The sequence below is a fragment of the Paramisgurnus dabryanus genome, chromosome 3, assembly GCF_030506205.2.
Source record: "Paramisgurnus dabryanus chromosome 3, PD_genome_1.1, whole genome shotgun sequence".
NCBI lineage: Eukaryota > Metazoa > Chordata > Actinopteri > Cypriniformes > Cobitidae > Paramisgurnus > Paramisgurnus dabryanus.
The window spans coordinates 18,618,544-18,634,150 of record NC_133339.1 but is presented as its reverse complement, the minus strand read 5'-3'; the positions used below and the strand labels follow the sequence as shown (position 1 = coordinate 18,634,150).

Here is a 15,607-nt window from a genome sequence, read left to right as displayed (position 1 = left end):
GATTACAGGTGGATCTCAACTTATACAACTCGCAAGTATCGCCCTAGGGCAAACAGCTGTATGTCCGTGTAAGTTTTGAACATCGCTCTAAATCTGATTTCTATCAAAATTCTTTCACAAAAATGCAATTATCTAAAAAACAACTTAAAATGTTGTGTTTTTGAAGAAAGCTACCCATATTTGAGAGTGATAAAAAGAGAATTAATGAAGGTAGGATGAAACAGGGATTTTTTTAAAGGAGAGGGTATGTTCTTTTATTTGATATATTGTATGTCTATACATTTTAAGAAGAAATTTTTTTTGGAAGGCATTAAACTTTTGTGAAAATCATGAAAAATTCTGGTGCTGGCTGGCAACTTAAAAAAAAAAAAAACCGCTGGCTGGGAAAGAGTTAGTATCTCCCTTACATTTAGTTAGGACATCTATTTACTTATGTGTGTACTTAGACATACTGTTTAAAGTATTGGGACACTTTAAGGTTTCTATAAAACTTTGAGGAACATGTTCATAATGCGATGAACTACACCTGTGATTTCTCTGCTAGCTCACCTGCGTATATAGTCCACCAAAATATCACCACTGATTAAAAAACACGTAAATGCTTCAATATCATAACTTTTCCATTTGGATATTTTTCATCTAATGTAAATAATTTGTGATTTACACATTTACCTGAGATTCGTGTAGACCCTCCCCTGACGAAAAGGGGCGGAGCTTGGAAGGCATAGATGACATCACTTTCTGCTATGCTGGTCAGATCGTCATCATCAAAGAATGAACGCTGGAAGCCTGTTGTGTAGACTTCTGTCAATATGACCTAGTGGGAAAGTAAAGAAGTATGACCTTAATGTACTGTAACATGATAACGTGTTGTCTTTGATATACCTTGGCTTGGTTTACTGTATAATTACTGTAATACAGAATACAGTCTTGAAGAACAATATATTAGCAAAGCCCATATTATACAATTTTACATAAATAATTTTACTATTAAAACTATATAACACATTTAACTTACAAAATATCAATCTGATTACTGCCCAACATTATAGGATTTTGTAAAAACAAACAGGGTGTGCATAAAGCATGACAGGTGTTTATTGTTTGCATGCATGAGGTCTGTCTGTGTGAAACTGTCTTTGCGTCTGTCACCTGGTCAGGAGAGATTTTCCCCTCGTCTGCCACCATCTTGCGCAAACACGCCACAGGACCAAAGAGAGGCACAGCAAGCCCCACTCGCAAATACCTCTGCCCTTTATTACTGAAGACCAAAGTCACATAAAGTGGCCTGCAAAGGAGGAACAAATACTTGATTGATCTAAAAGCAGCATTCAGGTCTTTAAAACTCACTTATAAAGGATATTTCAAAATCCTAACACATTTATCAACGCCCACCTTCCCCAGAATAGGGGGAAGGTTATGAAATTTGAAATTAATGACTGAAATCAAACTTACAAATTAATTTACCAGACAGGGCAATACAATCTTTAAAGGGACATTCCTCTTTAAAAAAATGTTCAATAGCAGGGGACTATTTTCGAGCATTGTAATATCACAACACCTGCTGCAGCCATGTTACGGCGGCAAAGTCCTTGATTATTACGCCAGAATGATAGTATAGTTCCTAGCCATATCTTCCTAAAAAAATCGCAACTTTTAATTTTCCGTCAGTCTTAGTACACAAAGTAACTACAGTTTTAATCAAAATCAAAGTTTTAAATAGGAAAAATATCGAAACTCTTTGGTTATTTCTTAGCGCGATGCTAATGGTCTAATCAGATTCAATGGATTGTGCTAAGCTATGCTAAAAGTGCTAGCGCCAGACCCGGAGATCGGCTGAATGGATTCCAAAACTGTAAAAATCAAATGTTTAACACTAAGGGACTATAGGTCAGCCCAGTTCAGAAATCAACTAAGGTCGGATTTACACCGCCAATTCAGATTTGTTGACTATATCCATTTTTTGATTACCCCGCTTACATCATCTTTTAAAAGTGACTTGATTTCTGCAATTACACTAAACACTTGGCGAAACAATCAGGGTAGAAATACTGCCCCGGAACAGCTTAAGCCACAAAAAATTTAAACGTCACGATTTGCAATGAACACGGATGAAAGGATTATACAGTATTTAAATAAAGCTTTATTTTTGTAACAAGACATGAAACTTCAACGGTAATCCACTAGGAGCCATTGTTCTCCATTGCATAGCTAAGAAGCAGACTGATCTCACAGGAAGTTGTGTTACAGCCATGAAAAATTAGATTAATTTATTTGTGTCCATGGCACAAAATTCAGCTTTTTTGTGCCTTAAGCACAAATGTCTTTTTCGTGTCACTCGCACAAATTTCTAGTTTTTTGGTGTCCGTGGCACGACTTAATTTTCGTGGCATTTTTATTTATTGGTTTCTAGTTCTTTTTTCCTATTTACTTACCATTGTCACTTAGAGTTGGGGTTAGAATCACCTTCTGTTACATTTTTAGACATCCTAACCCAAACCCCTACTCTAACCCCAACTCCAGCAGAGAATAGTTTCAAAATCGGAAAGAAAAACATGTAGAAAACAATACATAAAAGTATATCCTAACCCAACCCCCAGATCTAACCCTAACCCCAAGCGACAATGATTTAAAAAAAGGAAAAAAAAAACAATACATAAAATGACACGAAAAAGAAAGTTGTGCCATGGACACGAAAAATTATTTATAGAAATTCGTGCTGAGTGACACGTAAAAGACTGAAAAGCTGAATTTCCTGCCATGGACACGAATGAATACATTTTTTCGTGACTATAACACGACTTGTGATCATGTTGGTAAGAAGAGTCATGTGATCGTGGATGGTGTGCACCTCTGTTGACGTCATTTGCCAACGTCGCTTTTACAAATGCAATACGATAAGTCTTGATACAGGAATATCCGGAATTGAGTTACTTTAAACATGCAGTGTAAATGCGGCCTTAGTGAACCTCTCTAATTCTCAAACTAACCTATAAAGTGACTAAAATCTATTTTAAGAACAAGAGCTACACAATAGGACCTAAAATCTGAAAACACATCTCCACAGTGAAAGAGAGGGCAGAGTTAGGCTGCAGGCGGAGAGGATGCTAAAAGAATTCCTGGAAAAGAGCGATGAAAGTGTTCAACTAGAAAGTACCAACTCAAGAAGCTACATATAACTGGAATATAACTGTTGTGCTTTAAACAACAGAAATGAGGAGTACACATTGTAAGGTTTATAAACTTTTTTGTTACATTTACACATTTTGACATATACGTTTTTATCCAAAGCAACATACAGTGCACAAAAAGGTATTCATTTTTATTTATCAAGTATGTGTATTTACTAGGGATGCACCGAATCCAGATTTTTTGGGTTCGGCTGAATACCGAATCCACTGTTTAAGATGCGGCCGAAACCGAATACCGAATCCTACTTACATCCTTATTTCATTAACACAGTAAAACACATGAATGAAGTAAACAACGTCTACAGCAGTGTATTTTTCATTTTATTTGATTTTAACTGTAAAAAAGGATAGGCAACATTATGCCAGGATGACAAGTGGGAAAAACTATTTTGACAATTACCATAAGCCTATGCATAATAAAAGCGATGCGGTGTGATGCGCTAGTTTTTCCAGGTGCGTCCACAAAATGTGAACCGCCTCTAAGGCTCACCGAAAAAAACTGCTTATCTCCATGTCATCTCCACGCCGATGTGTGTAATCAACGGGCGTGTGAAGTCGACTGGCGCTACGCAAGCCTAGGGTTCGGTGGAAAAAATCTAAGATTCGTCCGAACCCGAACCTCGTCAAAAATCCCAGTATTCGGCCGAATCCGAATCCTGGATTCGGTGCATCCCTAGTATTTACTTGGTTCAAACGCATTTACCATTTTCCCTGCTAACGCAATGATTTACCACTGAGCTACACAGGATCCCAAAAATATGTGCACCCGTGTGTGTGTGTGGCACATTATTTTATTATTGTCTGAGAGGGTTTTGCAATAAAAAAAGGATTTCCCTTGCAACTCAATGTTTTATTGCTTTTGAGTTAATGGAAGGAGAACCGCAAGGGCAGCCTGTCTCTAAAATAAAAAAATGAAACACAGCTACCAAAAAAGAAAGCAAAAAGGACATTTCTGAATCATTTAGTGACCTGAACATGCTTTGGCTAGGTATAGTTTCACTCACCTTGTCTGTCTTAGAGGAATCGGCAGGGAAATACAGAGAAATGGATCAAACGTGTTGCTCTGCTTAAGACAGTGCGGGCATGTGAGAGACGACCTGAGAAAAACAACGAGAGGACGCAAGTGGTTAAAAAGTTACATAAACGGCATTCTAAAAAATACACAATACAGACAAACACAATGAAACTATTAGCCATTGTGTGACCCTTAAGAAAACCGAGGAGGAAGTGATGTCACAGGAAGCACAGGACTCTCTTGGGAATACAGGATTAAAGTTGTAACGGAAACTGATGCTGCCAAAATCTCATTTGCAGTTTTTTGCATCATCCTTGCTTGCCACTCATTAAAGGACAAGTTCGGTATTTTACACTTAAAGCCCTGTTTTCAGATTGTTTATGATGAAATAGAACGGTTTTGACTGAAATTTGGACATATGATGCTGGCCCGAGAATTTTCGGGTGTTTGATGTATCAGGCCCCACCTCTACAATGGCTGCATACAGTAGGTGCACTGGAACAATCATTCCTAAAATGCATTAAACTTTCGTTTACAAAGACGTGAAACTCACCGAGTGGTCAGGGATGTTCACTGATATGCTCACACAAAAATCACTGCAAAAGATGCTTTCCAACAGGTTTTATCGTAGTTTTTGTCCAACTCCATTGACTTGTATTAGATGTGCTTTGAGGTACGGTATTACTCCGCTGCCGGGAACGTTGTTTGTATTCTTCCAATTGGCGAAAGCGGATTATCGCCACCAACTGTGCTGGAGTGTCTATTATTCAAGCTCTAAGCGGAAGAATGTACGGGTGTGAGGCGTTTGGAAAAATAGGTCCCCAAGTTTACAACAAATGCTAAAACAGCTGTTGGAAAGCATCTTTTGCAGCGATTTTTGTGTGAGCATATCAGTGAACACCCCGTACCACTCGGTGAGTTTCACGTCTTTGTAAACTAAAGTTTAATGCATTTTAGGAAGGATTGTACCTGTGCACCTATGCAGCCATTGTAAAGGGGGCTGATACAACAGAAACCGAAAATTCTCGGTAGAGCTGTAATCGGGCCTTAAAAGTTAGGCCCGAAATGTCCGGAGCCCGACAGAATGCAGCCCGAACCCGAACGTACATTTAGATTGACAGCTTTTTAAAAGCCCGAACCCGTTTACAGCCCGACATTATTTAAATGTGCGCACACACACAGCTTTTGTCAAGAATGAGAAATTTACACGGATTTTAACATTATTTATTCATGACTAATAATCTACACGCCACTTGGAAGTTGAAACAAAGAAATAAGTAATCTGTAACATTGTAACATCTCATTCTAAATAGGCTTATGCAATACACTATAAATATGCCAATAAAATTATTATTTCTTAACGAATTAAATTAAGATAATACATTCTGAATTAAGATGGGTATTTGGCAATAACGAAATTAAGAGGCAGGCTCCGCGGGATTTGCGTCGGCACTTCTCTCCATTACTGCCAACATTAGTCTATATCCTCTGTCTAAATTATGTAAGACTCGATTCATATTTAGTTATACATTGAAAAACCTACTCACCAAGATTAGGCTACATGTTTTTGATGAGGAAAATCATTAAATCCACTGTAAATGAATTCAGCGCGATCCTGCGCTACTGATTTGAACTTGACCGCTCATTTACCTCACAAAGCCGGAGCGGAAGCCCGAGCCCGCCCCGAGCCCGTGTAAAATGTTAGAAATGAAGCCCGAACCCGCCCGAGCCCGTCGGGTCCCGACGGGTCCCGTCGGGTTCGGGCAAAGATCTTCAGCTCTAATTCTCGGACCAGCATCATACGTCCAAATTTCAGTCAAAACCGTTCTATTTCATCATAAACAAACTGAAAACAGGGCTTTAAGTGTAAAATACCGAACTTGTCCTTTAAGGCTAACACAGTCATACTAAAAGCCATAAAAATAAAATTTTGATTTCATGGGGACTTTAAGAAAAGCCCTGTATATCTCCAGCCAGCTGACAGAGTCACAAGGAGACTTTACTGTTATTGTCAACTCCATAATTCTGAGATTTACCGCTGCTGTTCGCCCACATGTGTCTCATCCTTGAGGAAACACATATCAGCTGCCTGTGTTACCGGAATACAAACATTGCAAAGGACTAACACTGCATCCACTTACACAGGACGTGACAACCTGATACAGGTCTGTGCTTGGTACAGAAAAGACAGCAATAAAATAAAATTGATATTTATAGCTGGAAAATAATAATACATTAATATAAAACTATTTTAAAACCTACCATGTATTAATATGCAGTCACAGATGTGCACTTTTTACCATGCCGTATGTGAGACATGTATGGTTCAATAAAAAAATACTAAAAAAAGTATTCTAAAAAATCTTGCTATTGCACTTATTGCACACATCCTTACAATGCATCTACACTTATATATGTAGCACTTTATTGGCCTTATACAAAAACAACTGATTCTCAAAGCAACTGCATGAACTTCATTATACTGTAGGCAGAGAAAAACAAACAAGCTTGTCAAACAATCAAATATTCATTTTGAAACAATCAACCTATGTAAACAAAACAAACAATAACTCCTCCCTGTGTCTAGGATGTTGACATACCCAGCAGGTGGCCTGCTCATCCTAACAATGTACACACCAGCGTCCATTTATAAACTTATGTAAGACTATTTAACTTTGCAAATTTTGTCAAAAGCACAAGGCCACCTAGATTTCAACATATACTAAAATATTCAACACATATTTCACACAGTATGTGTAGCCTATGCGGAAATACCAGCAAAACAGCTTTAGTTAATGTTTACCCTTTATCTTCCTGATTATGTGACCCAGTAAGGATATATGAGATCTGTGTGATAAGCGCTGTCATTTAAAAACACACCACCATCACTTCCTGTAAATGAGTTTCCTTTACATTAGCAAAATAAGTTCACATTTGTTCAATTATGGCAGTGGTTCTCAAACTGGGAGGTGGGCCCCTCTTGAAGGGGGTGAGATGGTGCCAGGGGGCCCCAGTTTTATGACTTTTTATATTAAAGGATTAGTCCATTTTCTTAAAATAAAAATCCAGATAATTTGCCCACCACCATATCATCCAAAATGTTGATGTCTTTCTTTGTTCAGTCGAGAAGAAATTATGTTTTTTGAGGAAAACATTCCAGGATTTTAATCATTTTAATGGACTTTAATGGACCCCAACACATAACAGTTTTAATGCAGTTTAAAATTGCAGTTTTAAAGGACTCTAAACGATCCCAAATGAGGCAGAAGGGTCTTATCTAGCAAAAAAATTGACATTTTTGGCAAGAAAAATAAAAAATATGAACTTTTAAACCACAACTTCTTGTCCTCCTCCGGTCCTGTGACGCGCCAACGCGCCTCACGTAATACTTCATTACGTCAAGAGGTCACGGATGACGTATGCGAAACTAAACCCCAGTGTTTACAAGTGTGGAGAAAGAGGACCGATCAGATGTTGTTGTATGTCGCATGATACTAATTAATGTCTTTGTGTCAGTTTATTGTTTAAAATGGTTAGCAAATGTGCGTTTCATATATGTAACACGTGACCTTTCCATGGCATTACGCAAATACGTGAGGTCACGCTGGCGCTTTACAGGACTGGAAGAAGAATAGAAGTTGTGGTTTAAAAGTGCATATTTTTATATTTGTCTTGCCAAAAATGACAATCGTTTTGCTAGATAAGACCCCTATGCCTCATTTGGGATCGTGTAGAGTCCTTTGAAATGGCAATTTTAAACTGCATTAAAACTGTTAAGTGTTGGGGTCCATTAAATTCCATTAAAATGAGAAAAATCCTGGAATGTTTTCCTCAAAAAACATAATTTCTTCTCGACTGAACAAAGAAAGACATCAACATTTTGGATGACATGGTGGTGAGTAAATTATCTGGATTTTTCTTTTAAGAAAATGAACTAATCCTTTAATTTATCATAAATTCTGTGTAATTAAACCTTTGACAAATAACACTACTACTAACCAACAAAACTATATTGAATCATTTAATATGTTTTGTTTAATTCAAATTCTAAGTTTGAGATTGTTTTATGTCATAAATTTTCTTTGGAGGGGGTGTGAAGGGATGCACACTACACAAAGGGGGATTATGGTATCATGACATCATACTGGGATAACTAGTAATGTGCAAATACAGTACACTCCTCGCTCGCAGTATAAATCTATTACAGCATATACGCGCAGTATAAATCCAGACAACCAAAACGAGACTATTAAATATTTGGAAGACGGTTAATGTGAATTACACTCCCACCTTGATCTGAATTGGTATGAGGGACACTTGGATGAGAGGCTGAGTCATTTAAATTCCAAACATGGCCTGTCGGTGTTAGAACAGCAATGAATCTCTGTCTGTACTCTTACGCCACAAATGAAGCATTTTCGAACTGCAGGACTACCATTTCTTGTTTTCTTCACCCTAGGACTGTCCATAACACCATTTTACATCACAAATGTAGGCACATATGGCCCTGTGCAATCCAACAGTGTATTTCAAAGCATGTGTTTTATATATTTCAAACACACACACAATAAAAACTGTAACACTGAAGACAATAAAATGTTCTCACTTTGATGTAACATCTTGTCATGATTTACACTGACGATGAGACGGCAGATATTCTGCTATTGGTCGAAAAGTACAACGGAAAACATTTGGTTTCGCCCCAACATAAGCAGATGTCTAGCATGCTGTCATTTATCAAATGACTCGTTACACTTCTCAAAAACAAGCGACTGAGTCATATTTAATCGTCGTTGTGTATATAAAGATGCTGTATTTACGTGCATGCTCAGGCTTGCCGTTTGATTGGACCAGGTGTTTGTACAAAACTTTTTGTGAGCAGTTGGGTGATATACTGTTTTTTTTTGACACCCGTCGTAGATCCATCATAAAACGAACACAAAGTGGACAAATTAGTCAGCCACTAACAGATGGAGGAAAAGAGGGAGTTATAAAGAAATGTAATTATGTCTGAAAGTTAGAACTGAGAAAACAGCTTGAGACAGCATGAGTGATGTACAGTAAACTGCTCGGATGTACTTCAATGGAGAATTGGGAAAATGCACCTGCTAAAATTTACTACAGCCGGAAAACTGAGTGGTTTCTCTTTCATTTTGCAGATGCTTTTATCCAAAGCGACTTTAAGGTTTAAATGTGCCTGTCTTATCAAAAATCGTGTGTCAAATTTATTTTTGTTCATATCTTTAATATTGATTGAATAAGGTCACATCAAAGATTGAAATCATAATGAAATGAAATCAGACTTTGATTCTCATTATCTCAGAATTTGATTTTGAAACTGTAGTATGGTTATTACAGACTGGGTCACATATAAAAAATGTTTTATCATAATTGTGCTGCTTTTTCTCACATATTTAAACATTTGTATTTATAATTGAACTATTGTTAGAAAAGGTTGGATGAATGAATACAGTGTGGATACCTGTCTATTATAGACAGATATATAAACAATATCCACTTCAAGTGTATAGACAAAATAGTATTGAAATATTTGCCTGCAAACTTAATTTTTATCAAGTGTTACAACTAACCCCCTGCCTGTTACAATGAACCCCACCTATGGGGTAAGATGTAACGTTTGCACTTCTGTCACGTTTGGTGTAATTGTCCAAGAACGGTAAGTACTAGAAACAAACTTCAAATGTTCATTTGAAGCAGAGATGTGTGTGTTGCTTGTGTAAAAATATAATGAATCAAACTAAAATACTTTTTGAATGATTGAGCTAAAGCCAAAACCAAAAAGCGTTAGGTTGTGCCACGCTCTCCCCCCACTGTATAACCGCTTTTTCACCGTGGTGCCAAATGGTTCTCGTTGTGTAACCGGTCCATTCTGTGCCGATCAGACGGAGCCAAGGTACAGATATGGTTTTGTGTTTTTCACCATGGGGCTGATAAAAGCATCCTTTGGAATGCAATACACCCTCTTAACATGGATGTATTAAAAACAACACAATCTGCATTGCTATTTTTGTGAGAACACACTTAATGCGTTGGCCCAAACTAGATGCCAAACTAAACACACATTTTGTGTTACTTTTCACTTTTATTTATTTTATCACAAAATCAACACAAAATGACGCATTATGTGTTACAAATGCAATGAAATTGAAATGAAAAACTGTAATTTGTTTTGGAATATTGTGATATTTTTTTTATAAATGACTAATTGACATGACAACATTATGTTTAAGAAATGTATGTGCACTTATAATCTTTAATCAAAAATGCAAATCTCCTCCCCTCCTCAAAACAATCTCTCTGTACTTCCAGTCATAAGGTATGGCAGGTGGGTGGGGTTCGGGAAAAGATCACAGCGATTAGAAAATAGCAACATGACAACAAGTCCAGCCCTGCCTTATTTCATTTCAGAAGCTGTTTCACCCAGATATACGTCACCACGGGGAAAATAAGACAATCGCTACTTCCGTTTCATGGTGACATGAAACATCATACAAAAATGTGTAAAAAATAAACACATCCTTTTTAGTGTGCAAATATGTCAAATATGCAAAAGTTTACAGACGGTATGCAATGTAAATAGCGATAACTGTAACTGTTCTTTACCGTTCTTACAAGGGTTCGGCCCAATGGTGAAAAATCGCTATATGCGTGTTCTCTAAACCTACGTAGTGCATTATGTTTGCTATACACAAATCATAGGTTCAGAGAACACGCATATAGCGATTTTTCACCATTGGGCCGAACCCTTGTAAGAACTGAGCTTTCTAAAATTTTTGAAACTACCTGCAGTTATTTTTGCAAAATCTGTTAATAACAAATGGGGTATTGTGTAGTTTTAGCCATCTGACATCACCGAACGAAACTGCAAAAATAATAACATACAGTAATGACAAATAATGACTGTTTCCTGAACACTCCCCCGTGTTTAACAAACAAACAGCCATGCCCCACACGCTCAGACAGGCTGTCAAGATTCTCATACAATCTGGAAAGTAAATACACTTTGTGAATCATGTAACCTAACATAGTAAAAGTAAACAAACCCATTCATAGGGTTAATTCCTTGAATAATTTAAATACTCTAGTGCCGTTCAAGGAAATCAACCTTTGTAAACTTTCAGTCCTGCATGATTCACCACATATCCAAATTCAAACAAAGTAGGTCATTAAAGTAAAGAAATACAACCTAGGCTATCTACATAACAGAATATGTAAGGTAAGATAAGGTCAAAAATTGACTGGAGGTGTATGTCCGAAAAGTTTCAAACCACTAAATTAAGGCTTTAATTAGGACCAGTGGCAGCCGGTGACTTCTCATCCGAGGGGCGAAAATCAAAATATGTGTTCGGAGTGTCATGTCTATTACTCGTCATTTCAAAATATGTGTTTGTTGCGTCATGTAAACCATTTGCATCATGTATCTTGTCAAAATATGTGCCTGCTGCAATACGCGTCACAGCGATTTATGATAAAAGAGACGCTTATGTTCACAAAATACTTCAAGACACTTCCTTAACACTAAACTCTGATTACACATGAGATTAAGCGAGTATTTGGCAAACTCTTTTATCATCACTGTTGGGGTTTACGCATTACAAGTATCGTGCATTACGTAAGGGATAATGTAGAGGCAGCCGGTAGTTATCGGGAAATAAGCCCCGACAGTGTGATCAGGACCCCGTCCTTGTATCACACTGAAGGGGCTTATTTCCCGATAACTACCGGCTGCCTCTACATTATCCCGCTTATTACACGGCTACTTGCCACATAAGAAAAAAAAAACTGGACATGAATATGAATTTGAAACATTTTATTGGCATATTTGTTTTAAATTAACATTTTTATCCTTCCGCGAAACTATGCACAGATGCATAAAATGATCGTAATACCTTATTAAGATCCTCTGCTTCATACTTGTCTGTCTCCATTTTTTCTCTTTTAGCCAGTCTTTGAGAAGTTTTAATGCCCATTCTGTATTTTTGTGTGTGTTGGCTTCGTAGCTGTCATGCTCTATTTTGTCAAGTTCAGTCTCAGTAAGCTCTCTGTGTCTTGTCGTTGTTCGTTCTTCTATCCACTGTTTAAATGTTTTGTTTTTTCCGTACATGTTAAAATTAATGTCAAAATGTTGTGGTTGTCCAGTGTTTATCACAAGATGGCGCCAAACAGTAATCTTTATTGATCTTTATTGGCGCGGAGCGATTTAAATCGTTCAAGTAGTACCGGCTATGCGTTATTATTTTGGAGCGGTTATTATTTGAAAAGAACGAACCTGCAAATGTCTCAACTGACCAATCAGAATCAAGCATTCCAGAGAGCCGTGTAATAAGTAATGATATTACTTTTCTGAAGTAACGAGTAAAGTAACGCATTCGTTTTTAAATGTACACATTAATATTTGAGGTACTTTTTTTTGAAAAGTTACTTTTTTAGTTGAATGAATTAAATAAAAAAAATTATGTACTGAAAGTAAATAAAAAGTAATGTAAGCATTAATTTCCATGAAAAGTAACTTAACAACGCAATTAGTTACTTTTTTGGGGAGTAACTAGTCCCCAACACTGTTTATCATAAACCCTTTTTTCAGCAGGCTCGTATTTTGACATCACACATGATGCACATAAGTTTACAAGAAGCGCCGAACGCATATTTTGAAATAACGAGCCACACATATGACGGGCTACACACATCTTGTAACGAGCTTTGCATCGTGCGCCTTCGAAAAAGAAGTCACCGGCCGCCATTGTTTAGGAGGTTTATTTAATGGGCACTTCAAATGCAGACCCCGTCTACAAACCATCTGGCCTGGCTGGAGTTGGTTAATGATGATCGGCTTGGATCTTCTTTCCAACAAAAGCTTCATCCACTCGGACACGTTCTGCTTCCCAAATATGTTAGCTCCACCATATTCATTAACAATATTTGTTACACAAGATGATTAATGGGATTTTGGGAACAGAAGGGGCTTTATCGTAGGAGTTAACATGGGATGATTCATCACATCTCATAGCAGATGCTGAATAATAGGGAGTCAGACATGAAAAGCTGGTAAAAGGAAAACAGTGGTTGCTCCCTTGCTCCAGTTTCACTCTTGCTGGTCTAAGCTTGCCGTGCAACATAATTATCATTTATTTTAAAGCTAGGCCCCAAGATGCTGGTTTGTGTATGTATTTTGTGTGTTTGTGATCCACTCACTTGTACTGGGCTTGGAAATGTTCCTGTACGAAGCTGTGACGAACACCAGGCTCTGCCGTGGCTGGGTTTAGAGCATCACAGTCGAGGTCATCTTCTTGACTCTAAAACAAAATGCAAAACAAGACATTTATAGAGTAAATCTGGGACAGACGATGCGATGTGAGGCCATGTTTACCTGCTTTTCTACAGTTTGTGTAAATCATACACCAAAAGCGAAGTGAATATGTGCATCACGTTGTTCACTCTATATTATTCGTTTTTCGTGTCACTGTGCCAATGAAAACAATGCTCTTCTCCATTATCTGATGTTTCAACCAGTCGTGTCAATAAGCCATTCACAGATTGGCTTGCACAACAAAGACTTAACATTTTTCAACTTGTGCTGTAGACGCAAATGAGGTGAGTATCACACAATAGTGTCGCTAATCCACGTGATTGCGTCATCTACGCAAATTCATGCTTTTGAATTGACTTTGACTTTGTATATAATCTACTCGCGCAAATAATTCAATTCGCTTTTGGTGTCTACACGCCATTACAGTTCTGTTTGAATCAAGAGGATAAGAGCCACAGAGAGTGTTGATACGAAACTTCCCAAGGTCAAAAAACAAGATAGGGTGTCTGTTACAGCACATGAAAGAAGTTTAATGAGTGAACGCCTTATAAAAAAAGAGGGAGGGAGAGATAAAGACAGATTAAAAAAATACACAGCCGTTAAGAGATACAGCAAAAAATCACAAACACATAAGGTGGATTCATAACCTTTCTCTCTGGGTGGCAGGGCATGTATATAAACTATTACCAGATGAAATAGTTTCATCATAAGATGAAAGAAACGCAAAGACCAGTAAGAGTTAAATTAACATTTCTACACCCCTTTGGTCAATAAGTTTAGACTATTAAAACCAAGATATAAGGATTTATACCAACAATTGAACTTTGATACATTATTTCTCCCCATCTTCCATTGGTCCACCAAACAGATATTCCTACCTCATGTTTATGCCATAGCTTTCAGCCCACTTGGGATCCTTAAAGGAAAACAACACCGTTTTTCAATATTTACTATGTTTTACCTCAAGTTAGATGAATTAACAAATACCTATCTTTTTTCAATGCGTACACTTAATCTTTGTACAGCACGTCGTGAATGTGTTAGCATTTAGCCTAGCCCCATTCATTCCTTTGGATCCAAACAGGGATGAATTTAGAAGCCACCAAACACTTTTACGTTTTCCCTATTTAAAGACACGAGTTACACGAGTAAGTATGGTGGCACAAAATAAAACGTAGCGATTTTGTAAGCGGATAAAAAATGAGAACTATATTGTATGGCGGAAGAACACTTAGTAATTCGACCTCGGGAGCAGTAATATTGACGGAAGTTTGAGCAAGAGGGGGGAGTTCACAGGAGTGATGAGCTGCTAATTTTTTTTTATTTTGTGCCACTCATGTAACTACTCATGTAACAGTCTTTAAATAGGGAAAACATGGAAGTGTTTTGTGGCTTCTAAATTCAGCCCTGTTTGGATCCTAAGGAATGAATGGGGCTAGGCTAAATGCTAACACATGCACGAGGTGCTGTACAAAGATTAAGTGCACATGTTGAAAAAAGATAGGTGTGTATTCATTTGTCTAAGTTGAAGTAAGAACATAGTTAAATCTTGAAAAATGGTGGCGTTTTCCTTTAAGCCCAATAGTTATGATGTAGCCACAGTGTTTACATTTCTAATAGCTGTGTCTGGATACTAAGCTGAAATAGGAGGAAGTATTTTAACACTGAAAAATAGACATTACTTGCTTATCTGCTTTACCAAACCAGTCAAGGGTTACCTTCGCAAAAGTCATGATTATCACGACACGTATAGTAAATAAATTTCACGTGTAAATATGTCTTCGAATGTGTACACAGACTAATTCAGCTGGTGGGTTCTCTTCAAGGATGTCTGGCAAAGCGAGACTTCTTTTGAGAAAGACGCTCCCCATGATTCCCAGCTGACAGCTGAGTCACATCACGCCCCATACAGAAAAACTAAAAGGTTTGGAATTCACGGCTGAAAGTACGTTGTTTTGCAAGACAGAAACTAACACCACAACAAACCTCTTGAGAAGATGTTTTATCGGTGTATGAATACTACACAATCCAGAACAAGTTCAAATAACAAAACATTCACACCCCTTCTTTTTA

General features: G+C 37.5%; 1 protein-coding gene across 1 annotated transcript in view; it reads right to left on the bottom strand.

Moving 5' to 3' along the window:
• The window catches only part of usp43b (ubiquitin specific peptidase 43b), a 77,121-nt gene that overhangs the window by 35,206 nt on the left and 26,308 nt on the right, over positions 1–15,607 (bottom strand). Inside the window, exons 3-6 of the mRNA XM_065252889.2 lie at positions 13,420–13,520; positions 4,196–4,288; positions 1,153–1,288; positions 673–817 (exon numbers count right to left, since the gene is read on the bottom strand). Of these exons, the coding sequence (XP_065108961.1) occupies positions 673–817; positions 1,153–1,288; positions 4,196–4,288; positions 13,420–13,520 (475 nt within the window). The remainder of the gene's footprint in view (positions 1–672; positions 818–1,152; positions 1,289–4,195; positions 4,289–13,419; positions 13,521–15,607) is intronic.